General features: G+C 45.9%; 1 protein-coding gene across 6 annotated transcripts in view; it reads left to right on the top strand.

Annotated features, from left to right (window-relative positions):
• SERINC5 (serine incorporator 5) overlaps positions 1-22868 on the top strand; it is an 85831-nt gene that overhangs the window by 19665 nt on the left and 43298 nt on the right. For 2 of the 6 annotated variants that reach the window (XM_089909068.1, XM_089909066.1), the window contains 3 exons: positions 7654-7978; positions 8772-9011; positions 16929-17096. In XM_089909068.1, coding sequence (XP_089765194.1) covers positions 17013-17096 — 84 coding nt within the window. In that variant the 5' untranslated portion in view covers positions 7654-7978; positions 8772-9011; positions 16929-17012. The other 4 variants (XM_089909071.1, XM_022593857.3, XM_089909070.1 and 1 more) reach the window with 3 other exon arrangements.

Genomic DNA, 22868 nt, shown 5'->3' with positions numbered 1-22868 from the left:
GAACAAGTCTGTTTGCATTGCTCCACTGGCCAAGGGATTCCTACCTACAAAGGAGCAAGCTTCTGTTGTTTGTTTACTTTTACTCTTGCCTAGTGTTGTCTTAAACTGTGAATGTTTAATGTAGGTGACTTCAAATTCTTGTTTGTTTATATTGATCACTTTTCAGTTATTTGATAACTTCAGAGGTTGGTTGAAAAACTATTTTGTTTTATGCAGTCTCTGAAGAGACGATCCCAAGAAGTTAAATTAAAAAAAGAAGTTTCTATGTGATATTTTGAGGGAAAGGGAGTCTTCTGAACTTACCATGAAATTTACTTTAAGCCTAAATGTAATCTTTGTTTTCTGTCTTTTGCTTAAGTATCTTGTTGTTGTATAATTCGTTTGGAAGAGTTCAGAATGATCTTTTCATTTCTATTAGAAAGCGTGGGAGGTGTTCTCATGTTAGCAATGGGAAAAATGTGAATCATGGGACAGTTTAGAAATGGACATTTTGTGCAGTATCATAATGATTGAGAATGTAGGCAACCTGAATTTTTTTTCCTTAACGTAATAGTTGAAAGAAGAAGGCGAATGATAAAAGGAGATTTGGATTGTAGTTCAGATTTTAGGCTTGCTGCAAAGTGCCAAACTCAGTTTCACTCTATTTTATGCTTAGTGTCTGTTTTTAAAGCTGGAGTCCAAAATAATTGCTAGAAACTTTTAAACATCATCCCTCTCTGTAGACTATAATTTTATCCTGAGTGTATGCCAGTAACTCTTGATGGCTGCTCCATCCTAGAGATGGCACCATAAAGGTTTGGGTTTGAGTGTTAGGACCTGGCTGACTGAGTTCACATCTCAGGACCTTAGGAAAGTTGCCTCACTTCTGTCCACATCAGTTTTCTCGTTTGTGAAGAAAATGGAATCGACATTCTTTTTTCCTTTTTCTCTCTTTTCTCCTTTCCTCTGCTTCTTCTTTTGTCTTTATGTCACTCTTTCAAAGTCAGCATAACTTTCAAATTTTTTCTCTGATTCTAAAAGTGGTACCTTTTCCTGCCAAAAAGTTAAGTAATACTTTCTCATTTGTGAAAAGATGGCAAAAATACCAGTGAAAAACTGGTAAATCGTTATCTGCCTCACAGGATTGTGAGGATGAAATGAAACGATGTTAGGAATTTAGGGCCCTACCTGGCACCTAGAGAACACACAATACAATTTTCTATTATTAAAAAAATTATTATTACTACTGCTACCACAACTTATAAGAATAAACACTGCCAAATATCTTTCAGAATGATACTTGATGCTGAAGGCCTTGGCTGTATTATACTACAGCAAGCCTTTGGAATGGTGCTGAGTGAGGGCCAGTGAGGACAATGCATATCTAATGGACCCTTCGGACTGCCTCAGGTCTTGTGTGCATTTAGGTGCTTTTGGGTCTTTCTTGATTTTATGTTTCTGTATGGGGGCAGGTGGAGGAGGCTTTAAAACAGTGTACTCCAGGTCTCCTGGGGATGTGGTAATGTAATAACAGTTTTCGAAATCCTGATGGGCTTTGCAATCAGAGATTGAGGTTTCCTTATCTGTAAAATGGGGATTGTGATACTTAAATGATAGGGCTCTTCTGAAGATTAAATCAGGGAATTCCCTGGCGGTGCAGTGGTTAGGACTCCGCTTCCACTGCAGGGGGCACGGGTTCAATCCCTGGTTAGGGAACTAAGATCCCGCATGCCTTGCGGCCAAAAAAAAAAGATTAAATCAAAGAATGTCTTGAAAAACACCTTAGTGTAGTACCTTGATACAGAGGAAGTGTTTAAGAAATGGTAGGTAACTATTATATCTAATGAGTACTGGGTAGAAGGATCCCCCTGGTTGCTTAAGACACTCCCAGTCTTTTTTTTTTTTTTTTAAGACATTCCCAGCTTTAATTTTCAGTGTTTTGATGGCAGAACAGCATATAATTCTTTGGATTGTTTTTTTTGAATTTTATGTCATTTTTTTTAACATCTCCATAGTGGCTGTATCAATTTACATTCCCAGCAACAGTGCAGGAGGGTTCCCTTTTCTCCACACCCTCTCCAGCATTTATTGTTTGTAGATATTTTGATGATGGCTATTCTGACTGGTGTCGTGTCCCCTGCATTGGCAGGCAGATTCTCAACCACTGCGCCACCAGGGAAGCCCCCTCATTTAGTTTTGATTTGCATTTCTCTAATAATTAGTGATGTTGAGCATTCTTTCATGTGTCTGTTGGCAATCTGTATGTCTTCTTTGGAGAAATGTCTGTTTAGGTCTTCTGCTCACTTTTGGATCGGGTTGTTTGTTTTTTTGATATTGAGCTGCATGAGCTGCTTACGGTATTTCTTCCCTTCTGATATTCTTTGATTTTGCCAAGGTTGTCTTGTTTTTTTAATGTACCCCAAGAGAATGAATTTTTCTTTTTTTTTGTTTTTTTTTCTCACCGTACTGCGCGGCGTGCGGGATTTTAGTTTCCCGACCAGGGGCCAAACCTGTGCCCCCTGCAGTGGAAGCGTGGAGGCCTAACCACTGGACTGCCAGGGAATTCCTAGAATGAATTTTAGAAATAAAATAGACAGCTAGATAGCAAGTCATAGCGTATGTGGAAGGTAGCAAATTAAATGGGCTTTGTACTTTTTTCCGGGTCGGAAGACTTCTACTCTTTTATTCTTAACTGATTAAAATTTTGCATAATTTTCTTTTAATTAAAAGAACTTGTTATGATATTCATCCTAATGTTGAAAACCTGGAAAAATCGGGACAAGGTAAAGAACACAAAGATGATTTAAAAATCACAGCTCTGGTTAATATTTTAGTGTGTTTACTCTGTCTTTTCCCAGGGATGTGTCCATGAGCATTTTCCCATATTAAATTATTTAACGACATCTTTTTCAGGGACCGCATACTTGTCTGTCGCAGTCCCCTTTTCTTGTCATGTTGAAGCAGTGTTTGATCCCCCTGGAAACGTGCGTTTCCTATTTGCCATCCCTGAAGAGTCCTCCTGAGTGGAGAGCTCGGGAACTTCCTGTGAGGGGTGTGAAATGTCTTCCTTAAACACACACCCGCACCTGCCATTGGCTTGTTCCAGATCCGTGGAAGAGGAGGCCCTGCCGCTGCAGAAGCAAAGCCCTCACCCTAGTTCCCTGAGCTTGGGTACAGCATTGAAGGAGCCACAGATCACCTGGGAGCTTATTATTGAATAAGCGCAGGTTCCAGTTCTGAGTGGTAGTTGGGGGCTGGGACCTGACGGGCTCCCAGCGATGCCCACACTGCTGGCCCAGGAGCCACACTTGGCACCTCGAGCTCAGGCACCTCAGAATTTGCCGAGCGCTCTCCGCTCTTGCTGTGAAGCAGTCTGTGCCTTAGTCTACTCTGGGCCCATCTGTTTGGGGGCCTTCCTGCACTTCCTCTGTCCATCCCCTCATCCAGGCTCTTGTCCATAGACCTGTGCTCTCACCACATCCCACCAGATGTGCTCTTGTCACTCCAGCAGCTCTTGGTTTCCTGGGCCTCCCCCTTCTGCCACCACCAAGTCAGGGGCCAGGAAGGTTTCTTCGCGACTTCATTGCTGCCCCCATCCCCCCAGCTTCCTGTGCAGGCGCTCGGGCCTTGTGCTGGCTGATTCCCCCTCTCTCCATGGAGGGTCCTGCTTCAGAGGCACCCTCCATCAGTCCTGCCCTGGCCCCAACCTGGCATTTGCCCCACTTGGGCCCCTTGACCCTTGGATTTCCCTGGGGGAAGGAAGGAGGGGCGAGACAGACCAGACTCCTGCAGGGAACCCTCTAATCTGTCTACCCCCTATCCACTCCACCCAGCTGGCTTGAGAAACACCAGGTGTGACTGAACAGATCACAGTAATTCAGGTCCATTTCCTGAACCGCCTACCCCTTGGGCCTATTTACCTTGCAGCCCAGTAACAGTTCATTGAGTATGTGCATCAGCCTAGCTTTTTGATCCGTGGCGTTTGGTTTTGATGCCGGGGTGCTGTTCTTCCACAGTGTAGGGCCAGTAGAAGGGCTCTACCTTTGTAGTTTTAAGTGGCAGAGGGAACACCACTCCCAACTTGGGAAGTGACTTCTTTCATTGAAAAGAATGCCCCTGGGAGAACCTCCCTTAGACTCCCCTCTGCCCTCCTTGCTGGCACAGCCAGTGCTCTGATGGATTAAAAATATGAAGGTGAAGGTTGTGGCGGCGGCGGGGGGGGGGGGCTATATAAGAATATTTTCATTTCTGTTGATATTTTGATAGAAAAAAATATGATTCATGCACTCCTTCGTGTGTGGCCTCGGTTCCTTTTGCAGAGGTATTTTAAGAACATTAACAGGAAGCTTCTCAGGATGGGGGCGGGGTCGCAGGGGGGAGTTGCACAGGGGGGAGTTCTCTGCCGGCCCGGTGTGATGAAAGCTGCCTGTCGCTGAATAAAAGCAAACTCACAAACCCTGACACCTAGGGTTTGGTGCCAGCTGGCCTTGTCATGAGGCCCAGGTTCAGAAGAGGGTAGGCGGGTTGCTGATAAGATCCACTGGGCCCCTGGGCAGCTCTTCAACCAAAAAAGGCAGTTAACTGTGGCTATTTGCCTGGGAGAAGGGTACACACCTATTCATTCCTTCCTCTTCAAGCTACAAGTATGAGGGAGGAGGTAAACTTCGGGGATGGAAGGAGAGGGGGGCTGGGAAGAAGGCTTCCTGAATCTTTGAGGGACTGAGGAACGGCAATCTCAACTGTGAGAAGGTGTTTTCTCAGCTGTAGGAAAACAGTGCAGCTGTTACTCCAGCTCTGAGAAAAGGCTGCGGGACCAGGACCTTTTCATGTGGCCACCAGGCTTTCATGTGGAGAGACGGGTGAGGGCGTCCCTGTAGGAGGGTACCCGTGAGAGCTACTGCAGCCCTTTCTCTCTCCCTTCCCTGCCCCTGAGGGCTGGTGCCATACGGGAACGGGGTTTTCCAAGCCAGAGGCCTTTGTCTGACATTTCTCTTTTCCAGTTTTTCTATTCGTTTATGTGAAAACAGGTTTAAAACGTCACCTTCTATCAGGCATTCTGGGAATCCTAAAGAATAGGATTATATGAAATCCTGACTGCTGGAAAATCTAGGGCAGGAGGCGTGTGTGAGTCTGTCCTTGCACAGAACCACTGCAGCTAGTCTCACCTTCAGAGATAGCCAGCTTGTCACTTGTCAGGGGTCGGAGGTGTCTTGAGCAGTGGCCTCTTCCTACGGCGGGGAGGGAGAGTGACCAGCAGTTGACCCTGCGGTTGTGTGAGGGATGCGGGGAGGGACTTGCCTGCTTCTCAGAAGTAGGGAGGGAGGCGCCTCAGGGGCTTGGGCGCACTTAGCAGCCATAGCCCGTAGCTTCCAGAGAGGTCAGTTTTGTGGCCACCCCAGGGCTGACTCATCGTGAGCCATAAAATGCCATCACTTTAACTGTGTTGTGATGGAAGCCTTTCAAACTGTACTAGACACTTAGACACTTACTGCCTTCTTGCTAGAGTCGACAGAGCGTTGTTTAAACTACTTATGGTGCCATGTTTTAGTGGGTTTGCGTGTCTGTGAGTTGATTGCGCTATGGATGCAGAAGTGTGGGACCCACAGGCTGAGTTTTTAGCTCGTCCTGCCTCCAGACTGCTGAATTGTCTCAAATGCTGTGTTTTTTGCTGGTCCACTGATGCCCATCACTAGACTTGTCCTTCAGTCAAATAACCTAAACTTTCTGGGCCTCCGATTTCATATCAGGAAAATGAGGGGACTGGACTGGATCAGAGGTTTTCAACCTAGGTGCTGCGACATGTCCCAGTTTGGGTGGAATTTGGGGGATGCCGTGTTTGATATAAATCGACTAGAATGTAAGCTTCATGAGGGCAGCAACTGTACTACTAGCTCCTAGAACAGTGCCTGGTCACTAGTCAGCATTTGATAAATATGTGTTGTATGTATATATAAGAACATTTGTAGTGTTTTAGTGCACCCATATGTTTTATACATTGGAGTTGCACATGGGATTTCACTTGGTAGGGAAAGGAGTGCACTGCTAACCCCTGGAAACTGCTGGCCCACCTGAGCTCTGAGGTCATGCCTGCTGGAACTGTCTGTGAAATGAGCCCATTTCTGTTCTCCTTCCCAGAGCACACTTGGATCTAGTTGGCTCTGTGGCCTCCATTACCAGGATTGGCAGCATCTGGGGATTGGGCTGGCGTAAAGCACCTCTTAGAAAGGGCTTGGCAGATTTCTTCATTGCGGCATAATCTCCACAACACAATCAGGCAAATTTTGGGCTTTGTGTTTCATTAACTGCTTGTTGATAAGCTATTATGAAGTGGAACAAGCAGGATTCCCCCCCCCCCCTCATTTTGATGAGAAGCCTTAAAACTGACTTTTAAAAATGGTTTAAACCTAATGAGCACTTTTCTTCCCATCGTCCTACACTTTTCCATTTTGAATTTCAAGGTTTTGTTTTCCTACAGCATTTTTTTCCTGGAACTTGCTTAACTCATCTTTCTCAGAACTGTTCTGCTGCAGGTATTTGTGGCTTCAGTGGGTGCAAATGAATGTTCTGATTGCCTTGCTTGTTCCTCAGTGGAAATAAAGAGGGCACGTGGGAAGTGCTTCCACACACATGACAACTTTTCCCCAAGTTGCTAGGATGCTTTCCTGGGTTTAGATCTCAGAAGTTTTATTTCTGAAAGTATTTTCCTTCAACAGATGCATTTATCATTCACATTAGGGCAGGAAAATGAAAGCATATTATAAGTGAGGTAGTAATGATTTCATCCCATCCCCCTCCCATCTTTACCTCTTTCCATATCTACCTGACGGACTGAGGAGGGGGGCCTCTCTGGGGAGGAGGGACATGACTATTGATGATGTAGATGATAAGTACAGGTGGCTTTCTTGGGAAAGTGGATGGGTACGCTGTATTAGGCTCTGCGCTGAGAGCTTTTCCTGAACTGACTCATTTAATCCTCACAACAACCCTGTGAAGTAGGTATTTTTATTCCCATTTAACAATGAGATAATTGAAACCTGGAGAGGTAAAGAATTGGCCCAAGGCCGCTTAACCAGGCTGCATTGGAGCTTGGGTGTGAACCCAGACAGCCTGGCTCCATCGAGAACGGGGGAGGGCATTTGTCTGAGACATTTCTGATCGTCTCCACTTGTGAGGGAGAAGAGGGGGGGTTGCTACTGGTATGTAGTGGGGAGAGGCCAAGGATGCTGCTAAACATGCCACAGTGCACAGGACAGCAACCCCCCCCAAAGAATTATGGGGCTCCCAATGGTGCCCCAAAGAGTTTGACAAACTTTGCTTTAAATGATCTGTCTCCCACGAGTGTTTCTGCTTTCTGGCAGTTCAACAGAAAACAGTTAGTTTACCTTTTAACCTTAAACCTTATAGGTTCTTATAGGTTCTCTCCACCAACTTACTAAAGTATATCGAGTGTGGTATTTTTTAGAAGATGCATAAGCAGAGGGTGGTGTGAGGGAATGACTCAAAGAATCCAACTGCTGTCTGAGAACAGAGAACTCAGTCAGCATTCTGTAAGTAACCCTAACCTCGTGAGAAAGAGACTCCCAACAAGGAGAACGGTTGTGTCCAGATTCGTTGTGACCCAAAAGCCAGTGCTGGCTTGGTGGGTGTTGATGACCTGTCCTTTGCCTGTTTCAGATTCGGTCCCAGTGGCTGTGGGTACTCAGTGCTCATGAAGGAAGGACACTGACCCTTGACAATGCTTTTCATGGAAATGCTGTTGAAACCAGCACGTTCTAGAATGTTGAAACCTGTGTGAGAAACCTCCTGTCCCAAACTCCTTTCCGACAACCCTCCAGAATCTTGTCGTGACAGTTATGGAAAAGATTGTGAAAACCTTGGAGGTTTAAGTGATTCTCTGAACTCAAAAGAGAAAAACTTAAGAACCTGAAAAGAAGGAAACACAAGTGCCAATTTCTGGGCCAGGCAAATACACAGCTTCTTGTTCAACTTGCACTCTTAGGTAGCCATTTAATTTTTCCTATTTCATTTTCATTTGCTTCAAATTCTACAAAGTAGAGGTTTATTTATAGCAATTAAACTCTAAAAAACATTATAAGGGTTAAAGAATTTTTAAATTGAGGTAAAACCAAAATTCACCGTCTTAACCATACTTAAAAATACAGCACAGGGCTTCCCTGGTGGCGCAGTGGTTGAGAGTTCGCCTGCCGATGCAGGGGACACGGGTTCGTGCCCCGGTCCGGGAAGATCCCACATGCCGCGCAGCGGCTGGGCCTGTGAGCCATGGCCGCTGAGCCTGCGCGTCCGGAGCCTGTGCTCCGCAATGGGAGAGGCCACAACAGTGAGAGGCCCGCGTACCACCAAAAAAACCCCCAAAAAACAGCACAGTAGAATTTTCTAGTTTTATGCCTCAGTTACAGTGATAGTTCACTCTGGCTGTTTTCTACCAATCACGTAGCAGAAGTAGATCTCATTTACTCGCTGGCTGATTCGTTTAGCAAATACTTGAGTGCTTACTACCTGTAAGGTAGAAGAGAAATGTTGTTTTGTTTTCTTCCAAAAGAGAAACTTGAAGTGTTTTTCTAATTACAAGATATGTGCTGGTTACAAAGAGTTCAGAAAATACGGAAAAGCATAGTCACTCATAATCCTACAATTCTGTTAACTACCATTGACATACTGGTATATCCTTTTAGATTGTTTTTTTGTTGTTGTTATTGCAGATCTATATCTTGTTATAATTTTACCCCAAATGCTATCATGCTCTATACCGTTGTGTTATTATCTATTTTCAGTTAATGCAGTGTGGACATCTTTCCATGGCGGTAACTTTTCCTGTATAATCATTTCAGTGGGTGCATTGGATTCAATGATATGAATGCACCATTATGTCAGTCATCAGTACTCCTTCCAGTACGGAAAGGAGCATCCAGGTTCCTTTCTTCTAAACAACTTGTTATGTTAACGCAAGTTCCTGTGCGCGACACACAGTGAGGACAAACAAACCCAAACATCGGAGTTTGGAGCAGAGAAAGGTTTGTTGCAGGGCCACGCAAGGAGACGGGTGGCTCGTGCCCCCTCCAAAACCTCGAACTCCCCGAAGGGTTTCAGCAAAGCATTTTTAAGGCCAGATGAGGGAAGAGGGTCACAGGGTATGTGATCAGCTTGTGCACAGTTCTCTGATTGGCTGATGGTGAGGTAACAGGGCAGTGTCACAAGGGTTAACACTACCAGTCCTTAGGCACCAGTAGGTCTGGGGGCTATGTGTTCATGGTCATCAGGTAGTTCACATCTTTCATTTGGTGGAGGTTTTCACATCTGCAAAGCAACTCAGGAATGTGCATTAGATGCTGTTACCTAGGTACTTCAGAGAGGAGCTGAAGCAGAGGGTTTGGGGGAATGCCCCATAGGGTCATTTCACGGGAAGGAACAAGGTCTGTTGTTTATTGCTGCATTCCCAGGAATTAACATTGCACAACTAGGTATGTAGTATACTAACCATTAGTTGAGTGAATGAATGGCCTGGTTATTTCCATAGGATTAGGGGTAGGGCTTTTAAAGTGGGCTAGGGCTTGGGGGTGAGAGAGGGGGGAGCTTGGTAATGGGAGTGGTTGAGCTGCTCTGGCAGGGCGCTAATAGAGGGCATCCAGGTCCACTGCAGCCAGAGGTTGCCAGGAGAGAGGAGGGGCACACAGAGGGAGATGCCTTCTTCAGACACCTGTTGAATGCTTACTGTACCCCTGAGGGCAGGAGAGAAAAACTGCTTCCTCACTTGCTGCTTCCTTCCCACACAGCCAGTTTCCCTTCTGTAGGAAACCAAGGTTTCAGGCCAGTGTTGTCTGTCCAGTGCACCCTCTGTATATGCCAGCAATGAATAGAGCAGAATGGCAAAGAGCCTACAGATTCAAATCCTGGCTCTACCACTCACCAGCTCTGTCCGATGGGGTTGATACAACAGCTAATGATAAGTTGTAGTACCTTGCAAAGAGCAAGGGATTAATAAGTGTTAGCTAATATTATTATGGATTAAGTAAGCTTTACTAGGTTCCCCTATATTCTTTTGTGTGGGAGAAATCCACTGTAAGCTCCAAACAATCCAACTTACTAACACATGTATAATATGTGTTGAGGTTTCTAAAACACAATCCTTTTGTGAATTAGCGACTACCTGCCACCTGTATTTCTTGTGCAGTAAGATACGCCTTTATTGAGCAGAGGAATTGTGTGTTCTTGTTCTCCCAGCTTTCAAGTCGCATCATTCTCGTATAGCTACCAGTAAAGGGCAGCACATGGCACCACGGTGGCAAGAGTTGCTATTTACCACTGCCTCTGCCTCCTGACTGTAGTGGAGGAAAAGGCCTGTATAAGCTCAGTGGGAAGCTGTTTCTGAGCATCTAGTGAGGAGAATGAGGTGCAAAATATTGGTTGTGTAGTCCAGAATTTAAATAAATACTGCTATCAAAGTAGAATCAATTGTTCCTTACCTCTGCTGACCGCTGGTGATTCATAGATAATCCTAAAACTTCAAAGGAGAAGGAAGGAAAGTGGGCTGTGACATGGCATGAGTAGTATTGTGTGTTACCAAAAGATGTGGAAATGGAAATTAGAAGATAGCACTGTTCACTTTAATAAAATATTCTGAACCTGGTTTTATGTCTTGTGTGTTTTTCTTCTCTTTCCTTGATATTAACACCCCCCCACCACCAGCTCACAGAGGAACACCTGGGTTCCAGCAGCTTCACCAACTTCAGTTCTTTAGGAACTTCCTTACTGCTGCCCCGCCTCCTCGCCATCTATTAAGGGACAATATTGTAATTATTGTAGTTAACAAACAATCTCTTAGGTCTTTCCTCAGCTCTGCTAGGGCTCCTGCATTTCCAAGTCAGGAAAAGGGACTGAATGAAGGTCCGTGTCAGATTTGAAGCAATCTTTCCTTTTGCAGTTTCAACTTAGTTTTGACGTGCGTGCTAAAGCCAACTAGGCTGTCCAGAGCTCTCAAGGAATAAGTCTGAATGAATGAATGTTTTCCACTTTGCTGAGAGATTTACACTCCCCCAAACTAAAGCATTGGAACTGAAAAAACTGTGATCTGTGTTTGCGGTGATTCTTGCGACAGAAGTGTCCTACGCAACTCGTTTGCCTTCCTAAGTGGAACGAAGGGAACCCGAGTTAATGGGGTGCCTGAGCCATTATGATGAATGTGAGTTATCTCACTGCCGTGGGAGCTGAACATCGCAGAATGTAGCCCAGGAAGCAGTGGGGTGATGCTCATAGAACCCGCGCCTGCTTGTAGAGCTTTTGACTGCTCCACTTTTTAATTCTTCTCTTTCTGATCGATTTTTCTCTCTCTCTTCTTGCTTTGGGTTTAACCCAGTGTGCTTGCCTCTTGCAGGTCATTTTTCAACATCTAAGAACTTGTGGATGGTAGGGATCAATCAGATCACCTCTTACAGGGATGACCAGACTGTAGCATGGGTGCCACCATGCACATGGTGCTCATTGGTCCTTGCATTTTCCCTGTGGATTGAGACATTCAGCCTTAAAACCTACCTCAGGACCGCCACTGCCAATGAGTTGAGCATCAGATGAAACCTGTTTACCTATATCCTCTGTCATCTGCCTAGGCTCCTTCAATGTGCAAGTGAGGAAAACCAAGACCCAGAGCTGCACAGAGTTAGAGTCCAGGCCTTCTGGTTCTCAGACCTGTACTCTTCCCACCAGTGGACTTAAGCAAGCCTGTTGGAACTGTGAAAAAATGACCTGAGGGAGGACGAGGGGGACTCTCACAAGATACATGAGCATGTGTTTGTGCTGATTCTATGACATCTCTTCGGCTTTCTTCCTGATTCTTTGCTATTTCCAGTTGGTGGTGTTGGCAGCAGGGAATTCTAGGTAATAAAGGAATTGTGCTTTTTAGTTTAACCAAAGAACCCGGAAGTTACTACCAGCCCTAGCTCATGTTTCGCTTCTGTGATCACTTCCTCACGTGCCTGGCATCAGTCCTTAGAAGAACTGTCAGCCCAAGGCCAGTGGGAGGACAAGGAGAGTGTGTATTTATTTACTGTGGTTTTGGTGGTGTGTGTGTGCACGCGCACGCGCCCATGAGGGCACGCACCTTAGACAGGAGAAGAAAACTAACACTAAGGGGGAGGCCCAGCTCCAGGTAGCAGCAAGAGGCTGGCTAATCCTCTCATTTAGACTCTGCCCCGGCAAGGACAAAGCACCTTCTATTTAGAAAAGCCTTTGCTATTCATGCTGTTGCTATTGCAAAGGAAGTTAGATAGAGGGTGTGAACGGCTCTTTGAAATTTTTCTCTTCCAGTATATTTGGGGGAGGGAAAGTTTCTTCAGAAAGAAAGAAAACACACAAGTCAATACCACACTTCAAATACTTCTATATCATTATCTTGAAACTTAGTTACTTTTCTTAAATAGTCCATTTTCTTTTTCTAATCACGAGAGTAATACATGCACATGGTAAAAACCCAGACAGGAGAGCAAAACAGTGAGACATGGCTGTCTTAGTTTCCTCCCCACATCTAGGCCCACTCATCTAGGCCCAGGTGATCGATGTTAGCAGTCTTTGTGTCCACACACATATTCCCCACGTACAGATATGCGTACGTATAAAATATCCGGGCATACTGGCTGTCTTCGTTTGCTGGAGCTGTCATAACCCAAGTACCACAGACCAAGTAGTGTAAACAACAGAAATTTAATTTCTCACAGATCTGGGAGCTACAAGTCCGAGATTAAGGAGGCTTCTCTCCTTAACTTGTAGATGGCTGTCTTCTCCCTGTGTCTTCACATGGTCTTCTTTCCGTGTGTCTCTGAGTCCTAATCTCTTCTTCTTACAAGGACACCAGTCATATTGGATTAGGGTCCACCCCAGTGACCTTACTGAATCTTAACTACCTCTTTAAAGGCCATCTGTCTAAATAAAGTCATGTTTGGAGATACAGGGGGTTAGGATTTCCAACATATGACTGGAGGGGTGGGGGCAGGGACACAGTTCAGCCCATAACACTGACTTATTCTTTTAAACTATGTCCTATTGTATGGATAGTCCATAATTCATTTATTCTGCCCCTGTGTAGCTGGAGAATAAGACCTTTTTTATGCTTTTTTTCTTTTTTAATTTTATTTATCTTTGGCTACGTTGGGTCTTCATTGCTGCGAGCAGGCTTTCTCTAGTTGCGGTGAGCAGGGGCTACTCTTCATTACGGTGCGCAGGCTTCTCTTTGCGGTGGCTTCTCTTGTTGCAGAAGCATGGGCTCTAGGCGTGCAGGCTTCAGTAGTTGTGGCACATGGGCTCAGTAGTTGTGGCTCGTGGCCTCTAGAGTGCAGGCTCAGTAGTTGTGGTGCACGGGCTTAGTTGCTCTGCAGCATGTGGGATCTTCCCAGATCAGGGATCGAACCCGTGTCCCCTGCATTGGCAGGCGGATTCTTAACCACTGCGCCACCAGGGAAGTCCCCATTTTTATGCTTTTAATGAACAACCTTATACCTAAATCTCTGTGCTCTTGTGTAAGTATACCTGCAGGATGAACTTCTAGAAGAATTGTAAGCATCGTCCTCCCAAAAGATTGTCCTGGGTCCCTCTTGAATGTCTACTGATTTCTTGTGGAAAAAGATTGTGTGCAGTATCTACAAATTAAAGCCCTTAATAATGAACTCTTTGTGATACAATGTGGGTGTGAGAAATTCAGAGTGCAGCACATGACTTGTGCCCTTGGCCCTGTGGAGTGGGATTGCCAGCCCTTTTGTTGGAGGAGTGTTGCTGTTAGGACTTTATCATATATTATTCATTGAACATTTATTGAGCCATTGATGGGCACTGTTTTGTTCATATGTTGTTGTTTGGTTTTTGATAGACTTTATTTTTAAGAGATATTTTAGGTTCACAGCAAAATTGAGAGGAAGGTACAGAGATTTCCCGTATACCCTCTGCCCCTACACACGCACAGCTTTCTGCATTATTCACGTCCCTCGCCAGAGTGGTACATTTGTTACAACCAGTGAACCTACATGGACACATCATTATTATTTAAAGTCCATAGTTTACATTAGGGTTCACTCTTGGTATTGTACATTCTACCTTTGTTTTTTATACCTTGACTTGTTCAGTAAAATGTTTAGGTCCTCTGGAGTCGGGGGTAACAAGACAGAGGCACTTCTCTCCAAGCTTGTGACAGCCCCAGAAGTTAGGTTGGCCAGGAGTTGCTTTCTCCAGTTTTGAGGGTGAAGAGTAGGGGAGTGACATGTTCACAGTAATAAAGCTGTAAGTGGCAAGGAATAAAAGGTAAACCCATTTTATTCTAAATTATGCTCTTCCGGAAAGAAGTAGTACGTCAGCAGGGCTGTGAGATTTTCCTCACTGCTAACATAACGTTGCTTGTGTGGATGCTGTTTTGAATTTCCACTTCTGTATCAGCGTTTAGCTTGAGATAATGCACTTGTACTATGGTATTGGTGATTGGCATCGTTTGCTTTCATAAATAACTTTTAGGCTAGTAGAGAAATGCTCTTTGATTCTAATATTAGGCATGTGTGTATGTATGTACACTTGTCTGTGTATATGTATACACACATACATATCATAGCACCATTTGTAGGGTGAAAGTGAAAAATAAGGAGAGTTAAAAAAATTAGATCCATACAATGACACATGACTTTAATGACAGAGTAGGATTAAACCAATGTGACTTTCTCTTCACGTTTTCCATGATCACATTCCTCTGTCACTATTTGTCTTTAAATGACCAATTAGGCTGACATTATGTCTGTATGTGCTCATTTTTCCCCTCTGTGGAGATAGTAAGTGTAAATGTTGATTCTGCTATGGGTAAGTTCTCTCAGAGGATGTATCAACTGCTTCTAAGTATTTCTTTTTCCAGATAGGATAAATATTTGATCACATTTGAAATACAGTAAAACTGGTTATCTAAGACCATAGAGCTTAAAGAGTTAGCAACCATTGAATGAGGCAGTTTGGAAAGAATTTGGCAGGCAGAGGAGGAGGGAGGTGGGTCTGGGCCAGAAGCCAACTAAGCCAGTGGGAGCGGAGAAGAGGGAGCCGGGGAGGGAGAGGAAAGAAAAACTGGGGCATATGAGTGGAAAGGGATCAATAAAATCAGGGACAGAGAATATGGATGAGTGAACTGTAAAGGAAGGTGGCCTGTAAGACCACCACACAGGCAGCAGTGTTAGGATCCCACTTGTGTGATCTCTTAGCTCAGCCCGATAGAATAGCTTGTCTTGCAAAGCAGTCCCAGCCTTCTGAGGCAAGAAGAGTCTTGAGAAAAATGGCTTAGAAAACTGAATGTAAGATGGAGAGAGTACATTAAGAAATTTTAAGTAATGAAATAGTATAGAATGACAAAGGGCTCCAACAATGGCGGTTCCATGAAGTAGATGAAATATCTTGGGAAATGTGTATGTTTCTAAGATGTGTCCTAACGTCATTATGATTATAACCTGTTGTGGTCTTACACCTGTGATCTCTTCTTACTGTAAGTGATGTTTATAGTGTAGCCTTCTAATTGATGCTTGTTTTGAAGCCATGCAAAGCTCTGAACTTCCTGCTAAATAATTATCAAGAGATTGCATTGTTAGGTTTTATGTATAGTGTTAATACATGTAGGTTTGGTTGTTATTCGTGGTTTATGGTAATCTCTTTTGTATTATTCCCTATTTGCTAAACGGATATCCCTCCCTAACACCAGGTGTGTCTTGATTAGGTTGTCCAAGAGACCATCGAGTACACTAAGTACTGTTAGCACCCTCACTTTAAAAAATGAGTCTGGGGCTTCCCTGGTGGCGCAGTGGTTGAGAGTCCGCCTGCCAATGCAGGGGACACGGGTTTGTGCCCCGGTCCGGGAAGATCCCACGTGCCGCGGAGTGACTGGGCCCGTGAGCCATGGCCGCTGAGCCTGCGCGTCTGGAGCTTGTGCTCCGCAACGGGAGAGACCACAGCAGTGAGAGGCCTGCGTACCGCAAAAAAAATGAGGAGTCTGAGTCTTGAAAACGCTCATAGCTGGTAGGTGGCAGAGCCAGGGCCCAAACCCAGGCTTACTAAAGATCTAGTTTCCTTTTAGGGCAGTGAAAATACTCTGATACATAATGTTGCATATATGTCATTATACATTTATCTAAACCTGTTCAATGTACGACACCGAGAGTGAACCCAAAATGTACCGTTCTGGTGACTGATATTGATAACGGGGGAGGCTATACATGTGTAGGACTAGGGGGCATATGGAAAATCTCTGTGCCTTCTCCTCAGTTTTATTGTGAACCTAAAACTACTCTAAAAAAACAAGCTCTTTAAGAAGAAGAAAAAAATTAACACCAGACCCAAACCTGAAAACTTAATCCCCTATTTTATTTAATATTCTCAAATAAAATTATGTCCGGTTGCATTGACCAGTAAAGCCCAATCCTGCCCCACTCATTAGCCTAAAGCCTACCCTTAGGGGCGTGAAGCTGTGGTCAACAACACACATGTAAGAGGCACCTGTGCCTTTTGTGCTTCAAGTTACCTCCCCGCCCCCCGCCCATGCAGTTCATTCTTTGGCTCATGGATTTTGACAGGTCCCTTTCTTGGGCCCAACTTCTTGGTATTCCCGTCCTTCCCACTTCACTTAGTCCTTTTTCTAGTTCTTGGCTTCTTCTCTTGCTCTTCCCTGATTGATTTTTGTCTAAGTGATCACAGTGCTTCAGGTGAAGTGTGCCTTTTCTGTTTAAGTATTGGGCATCTCCCAAGCCATTATGTTTATTAAAGACAATGTCAGACCAATTCTGGCGAAAACTTTGTTCACGCACTCAACTGTTCACACATGTCCTATGGGCAGGACGCCTTGGAAGAACGGTAGCTCACCTGCAGAGGTCTGGGGTGGTAAGCAGGTTTGTGAAGGAGAGGCTCCGAGAGGATGTTTTGTGTTCCTTTCCTAGTTGGCCTGCTGCTGCGGGAATGCTGGCTGCTCCTACTGCTGCGGCTGCTGCCCCAAGATCCGCCAGTCCCGGAGCACCCGCTTCATGTACGCGCTATACTTCATCCTGGTCGTCATCACCTGCTGCGTCATGATGTCCGACACCGTGGCCAACGGGATGCGGGAGCATGTGAGTCAGCCCTCCACCTCTTCCTGCTGCTGCTGAACGGCCGATGAGGGTGTGTGGGAAACATTCAGTTTAGAGGATGGGGCCCACCCACCCCAGGGTGGTTTAGGGTTATACCCGCTCTCCCGAAACTTCCCTGAAGCCTCTTCAGTGCTTTCCTTCCAAGTGGGCGAACCTTCACCATCTCTGTCTTTGGGAGAAGGACAGATGCCATCTGATGCTTTTGGTGCAGAAGGTTGTGTGTGTTGTCTTGGCTTCATTTTGGGGTTTTTTTTTGTTTGTCTTTTTTCCTTTTTGGCCATGCCGTATGGCATGCGGGATCTTGGTTCCCTGATCTTGGTTCCCTAACCAGGGATCAAACCCACGCCCCCTGCAGTGGAAGCACGGAGTCTTAGCCACTGGACCGCCAGGGAAGTCCCATCTTAGCCTTGTTGATGGCCGTTCCTGATTAGATGTGTAGGCTTTTCTTACAGACCTTTGTGCTCTTCCCTTGTCCTAAGGCTGTCTGCCAGTGTCTCTAGTAGCAGCTGTTATGTATAAACACTTAATGTGGCCAGTATGGTAAAGCCTACATAATCCCACAGGTAATGAGGAGTGGGCTATTGGGCAAGTTTTACTTTTCTGGACATGTCACTTGTGGGGTGGGTATCTCCAGGGGTGAGGGATGGATTTGCTTCCAGCCATTTCCTGGGCAGTGTCTACAAAGGTATCCCTGGTACATGATGCTGATAGAGACACATATAGGGCCTTTTTCTGGAATTTCCTCATAGTAGGCCTGATTATGGGGGGAGGTGTTGGGGGTTCTGAGGGAGCCCAATAAATAACACCATCCTTTCCCTCTGAGGTTTTGAACAAATTCACAAAAGACTACAATTTCAGCGGGTAGATGCCAAACATCACCTTTATCCCCCCAGAAGTTGATGTAAGACATTGTGACTTGTATCTGCAAGGAAGTGGTCTTCCTACTAATGAACCCAAAAATGAGTCAGACTTAACCCATCTGGGGACCCCACCTGAGCCAGGGAGCACTTCCTCTGCAGGGGCACAGTTTGCTGGGAAGAGCTGCAGGTGTGTTCTCTGGGGGCAGCTCTCCTCAGAGGGAAAGCGGGAGAAGAAAGCCTCGCCAGCCAGACCCCATTTGTCCCACAGCCTTAGTGCTGAGCACTGCATCTTCCTGGGGCCAGCAGAGTGCGGGGGCGGGGGGGCAAGGTCAGGGCAGTGCCCTACCGGAAGCCTGGAGATGGCATCGCCAGGAGCAACTCCTGAGGAGGTGTTTGTTCTCCCCAACCTTATTCTGAAACTGCAGACTATTTTAAATGCACTCAAGGGCTTCAGAACAACCATGTTTTTAGAAGCACTTGTTATATTCTTATCCGTTAAAGTAGTCCCTTTGAAGCTTTCTGTTGGGTAATGCTTTTATAACTGTGGTGGTATGATCTGGAATATACTGGAACTAATGTGAAAACTTGTGAAGTTTAGATTCTCCTCTGATTGCTTTAAACAGTGGATCTCTGTTCAGTAAGGCCCTGCATGGGAGCCATGGGTCATTCAAACTTGAGAGAAAAGGAGCTTCTAACCCAGAGACAGGTATGAAGTCTTCTGAGGCTTAAAACCAGGTAGAAGTTGTGTCTTATGAGAGCATGTGTGAAGTGCTGTGGAAGTTTGGAGGCAGGGAGACCAAGGGCTAAGGCTGCCTTGTTCGTCTACACCAGGTCCTACTCCATCTCGGTGGTGTTTTCCACTCTTCTCTTCTTCTTAACTTGGTTTAATCTTAAATGTTTGTGACAAGAAGTTTGAGAGGAGGAATACTTGAAAGGGTAGATTTTAACTCTTATTCTGAAGGTCTGTTTAATCTCCCACTTCTTAGCTTTTCAGGTAACTTAATATTCTCTTTTTAAATGAACAAGCATTGGCTTAAGGACCCAGCGTGGGGCTTCCCTGGTGGCGAAGTGGTTAAGAATCCGCCTGCCATTGCAGGGGATACGGGTTCGAGCTCTGGTCTGGGGCAATCCCACATGCCGCGGAGCAACTAAGCCCGTGTTCCACAACTACCGAGCCTGTGCTCTAGAGCCCGCGAGCCACAACTGCTGAGCCCACGTACCACAACTACTGAAGATGGCGCGCCTAGAGCCCATGCTCCACAACAAGAGAAGCCACGACAATGAGAAGCCCGCACACGGCAACGAAGAGTAGCCCCCGCTCGCCACAACTAGAGAAAGCCCACGTGCAGCAACGAAGACCCAACACAGCCATAAATAAAGAAGGAGAGAGATAGGGAGGGAGGGAGGGAGGAAGGAAGGAAGGAAGGAAGGAAGGAAGGAAGGAAGGAAGGAAGGAAGGAAGGAAGGAAAAATTAAAAAAAAAAAAAAAAAAAGGCCCCAGTGTGTCACTGTGATAGGAACTGCCAGTGTGTCCATGGTGCTCTTAAGAAGCTTTCAGTTTCCGTAGAATTAGGCTTTGGATCCCAGAAACATTATCTGAAACTACAAATGTATAGTACCTCTTAGAGATGAACCCATCAGAAACATTGTTACTGGAGGTAAAGATAATTTGGGAACCACAGGACCTATTTTAGGATATGACTTTCATAATAAAAATTTTAACATTTGATTACCATTCCAAGTAACCGGCCTTATGGAACAGTCCCTAACAACTCCAGTCAGTATCTGACTGTTCATAGAACATTTAAGAAACAGAAGATTTAAAAAAAAGAAAAGAAAGAAGAGAAACAGAAGGTGTTGACTGGTGTTGCTAGGGAAGGCTTCGTGGAAGAAGTGACTTGTGTGATAATAATGAATATTTCAATTGCTAATATCTGTTGGGTGATACCATGTACCAAGTTTTATTCTAGGCATTTTACATTATCATCTCAGTTCATGACCACTGTACTCACCTGAGCAGTATTATCCCTGCTCTACAGATGAGGAAACTGAGGTACTGAGTCATTTAAGTACCTTGCCCAAGGTCTCCAGCTCTTAAGTGGTCAAGTTGGGATTTGAATCCAGACTGACTGAGTTCTTAGCGACTAGGCTCTGTAGGTAGAATAAGGACAACACGTGTAGAAGGACAGGGAGGAAACATGGGCAGTTAGAATGACTTGCAGGAATCTCAGTGCTAAGGTGAGGATTTGGCCATGGTCTCATGGCAAGTGGGAAGCCATTATAGATTCTTGAGTTGGAGGCTGTTGTCATAGAAACAGGCCGAGATACTCAGGGAGGTGAGCCCAGCAGTGGTGTGTGTGCAGTGTGACTTGGGGTCAGAGCAGAGGGAAGGAGGGCGAGAGGGAAGGAGCAGCCCGAGGCCTCACAGAGGCTCTTGTAAATGTTTCTATGCCTGTCCCCTGAAGGTACTGATTTGGAAATGGTTTGGCTGGGCTTCCTGAATAGGGAATGAGGCCCCTGTGGGCGAAACCAACACTTTCCCATCTCTAAGGCCTCACAGGCCAGCCAGCTGGTCACCAAGTCAGCTTGTTTCTGGGCCTATAGAATAGAGGCTGGCCTCACCCTCAGGCAGTGCTTGAGGGCGGGCGCTGAAAGGTCCCTTGGGGGATGCACACTGGGCTTCTGCTGCAGTCCTCCCTCCTTGTTGGCCTGGGGAAATGGTTGAGGGTGTGACAGGAAGAGGGGAAGCACATATCCTTGTAACAGCCCAGATGGGAGAGCGCAGTTGCCTCCTACCCGGCATCCTTGCCTTCCTGCACAGTGGCCAGGGCTCCGTCCGGAGCCACGTGGCCTTTGGTGTGTGGATTTTGAACACAAGGCAGCACCTTTTCAGTTGTTTTCAGTTTTTGCCTTGGCTTCCCAATGCGGCCTGTGTTGTAGTTTGAGCGAGAGGGAACTGTAAAGAGCTGCTGGGCCAGACTTCGTCCCGCCTCATCTCTCTCGGGAAACTCCTCTTTCCCGTGAGAACTTCGCCTCTGCTGTGCTGGTTGAATGGGACGCGATTTCTGTCTTCTCCTGGAGCATTTTTCCCATCTCAAAACATACCAGCCATTTTATTGCAGGTCATTCTTGTCAGTGACCATGTAATTCACGCAGGAACAGTCTTGAGATATTTGATGCTTGTGGGGATTAAAAATCCATTTTAGAATGTAGAACAGCAACCACAAAATGGGCGAGAGATTTAAGCCTCCTGACCGGCACCACTAAATCAAGGTGTAACTTCTGTGTGGAGACCAATGACGACACTTTGAGTTTGGGTGTCCTAGGAAACTGCGTGGGCATTTGGGGAGGGAGGAGAAAGGAAGGCTCTTCTTGTTTCCTGTGGGACAGAAGTCCCTAAGACTAAGCCTGCATTGGAAAAGGGAGGACAGGGCATCTATGTGGCCCTCAGGCCTTCTTTCCTGTGAGCTGTGTGCCAGGCCGAGGGAAGAAGAGCCCTAAAGGTTCCTGAGTGGAAGAATCCATTTTCTCCATCCCGCATTCCACTTGGTGCCCAGGCTGCTCTGAGGCATTGACATGGGTGGTAGGTAGTACCTGAACCTTTGCGTTTTTTTGTTTTTTTTCTTCCAGAACCAAAACATACCTCCCACATCGTGGAAGACGCGTTTGTGTTGTTTTAGTGTGTTTCTTTGCTTGCAATTTAAATCTTGAAGAATCATTCCTTGTATTGAGAGGAGAATCTCCTATGATGTTTGTTTTTGGTAGCAATCTTTTTTTGTTCCTTCAGTTGTTTGTTTGTTTGTTTGTTTTTTGCCGTACGCGTATGCGGGCCTCTCACTGTTGTGGTCTCTCCCGTTGCGGAGCACAGGCTCTGGACACGCAGGCGCAGCGGCCATGGCTCACGGGCCCAGCCGCTCCGCGGCATGTGGGATCCTCCCGGACTGGGGCACGAACCCGAGTCCCCTGCATCGGCAGGCGGACTCTCAACCACTGCGCCACCAGGGAAGCCCCCTTCAGTCGTTTTAAAAGGTGTTAACGTTTTGTTTGTACTCTTACTGAATCTCTTTTGGAGACATGGTTTGCTTTATACATTATTTTCTGCTGGTGGGTTTGGGTCAGTTTTCCTCTGAGTGAGTAAGAATGTGGAAATTGAACCATTCCCCTGATTGGATGAGAAGAGCTTTTCCGTTCTTTTCAGCACAGGGTGATAATGTTGCAGGGTAGAGTGGGCTTCAAAGGAGGGTTGGACGAGAGCTGACAGGGCCCAGAGGTGAGGGGGGCTGAGGGCTGCAGTCTCCTCAGTGTCTTAAAAGCAGCTTCTGAATTCCATTCTCTCCCTGGACTTAATGAAAACCAGCTTTTGTTGGTAGAACCCCTGATGCCCCAGCCTCCCCCACTAGCCAGTGATACACCCAGAGACTTCAGGTGCGCCTGGAAATCTCCTAGCTCAGCCATTGTTAAGTTGGCTTACAGGCTCTTGTTTGGCCAGCAGAGTTTTCTTTTTTTAATGTGCACTTGGCCGCCTGCTTCTTGCATTTGGCAAGAAGGGGCTAGCATGCTGTAGCTCGCCACAGGCCCCATCACTGGATGTTTACTTACATCAGGTCCCATACATTTACCCATACTTCTTGCCCCCCAAGAATAGCATTTGGATTTGAAACTCCTGAAATAGCTTAAACTCTTTGAGTTCATGAGTTTCTGAAAAGGCTGTAAATGTCAGAACGGACACCAGGCTTCTTACCCACCCCAGACGGTGAGCGGTAGGGAGGTTGCTGAATGTGCTCGAGTGGTCTTTGCAGATCTTCACGCACAACCCCAGGCCAGGGCCCGAGAAGCCTGTCTCTGCCGTGACTCGTCTACCCTTGGCACGCTGGAATCTGGCATTTTTATCCAA

Source organism: Delphinapterus leucas, chromosome 3 (assembly GCF_059928025.1).
Source record: "Delphinapterus leucas isolate spDelLeu-1000000601 "Yukka" chromosome 3, BTC_Dleu_Yukka2, whole genome shotgun sequence".
In the NCBI taxonomy this organism is placed as follows: Eukaryota; Metazoa; Chordata; class Mammalia; order Artiodactyla; family Monodontidae; genus Delphinapterus; species Delphinapterus leucas.
This window is presented reverse-complemented; position numbering and strand designations above follow the sequence as displayed.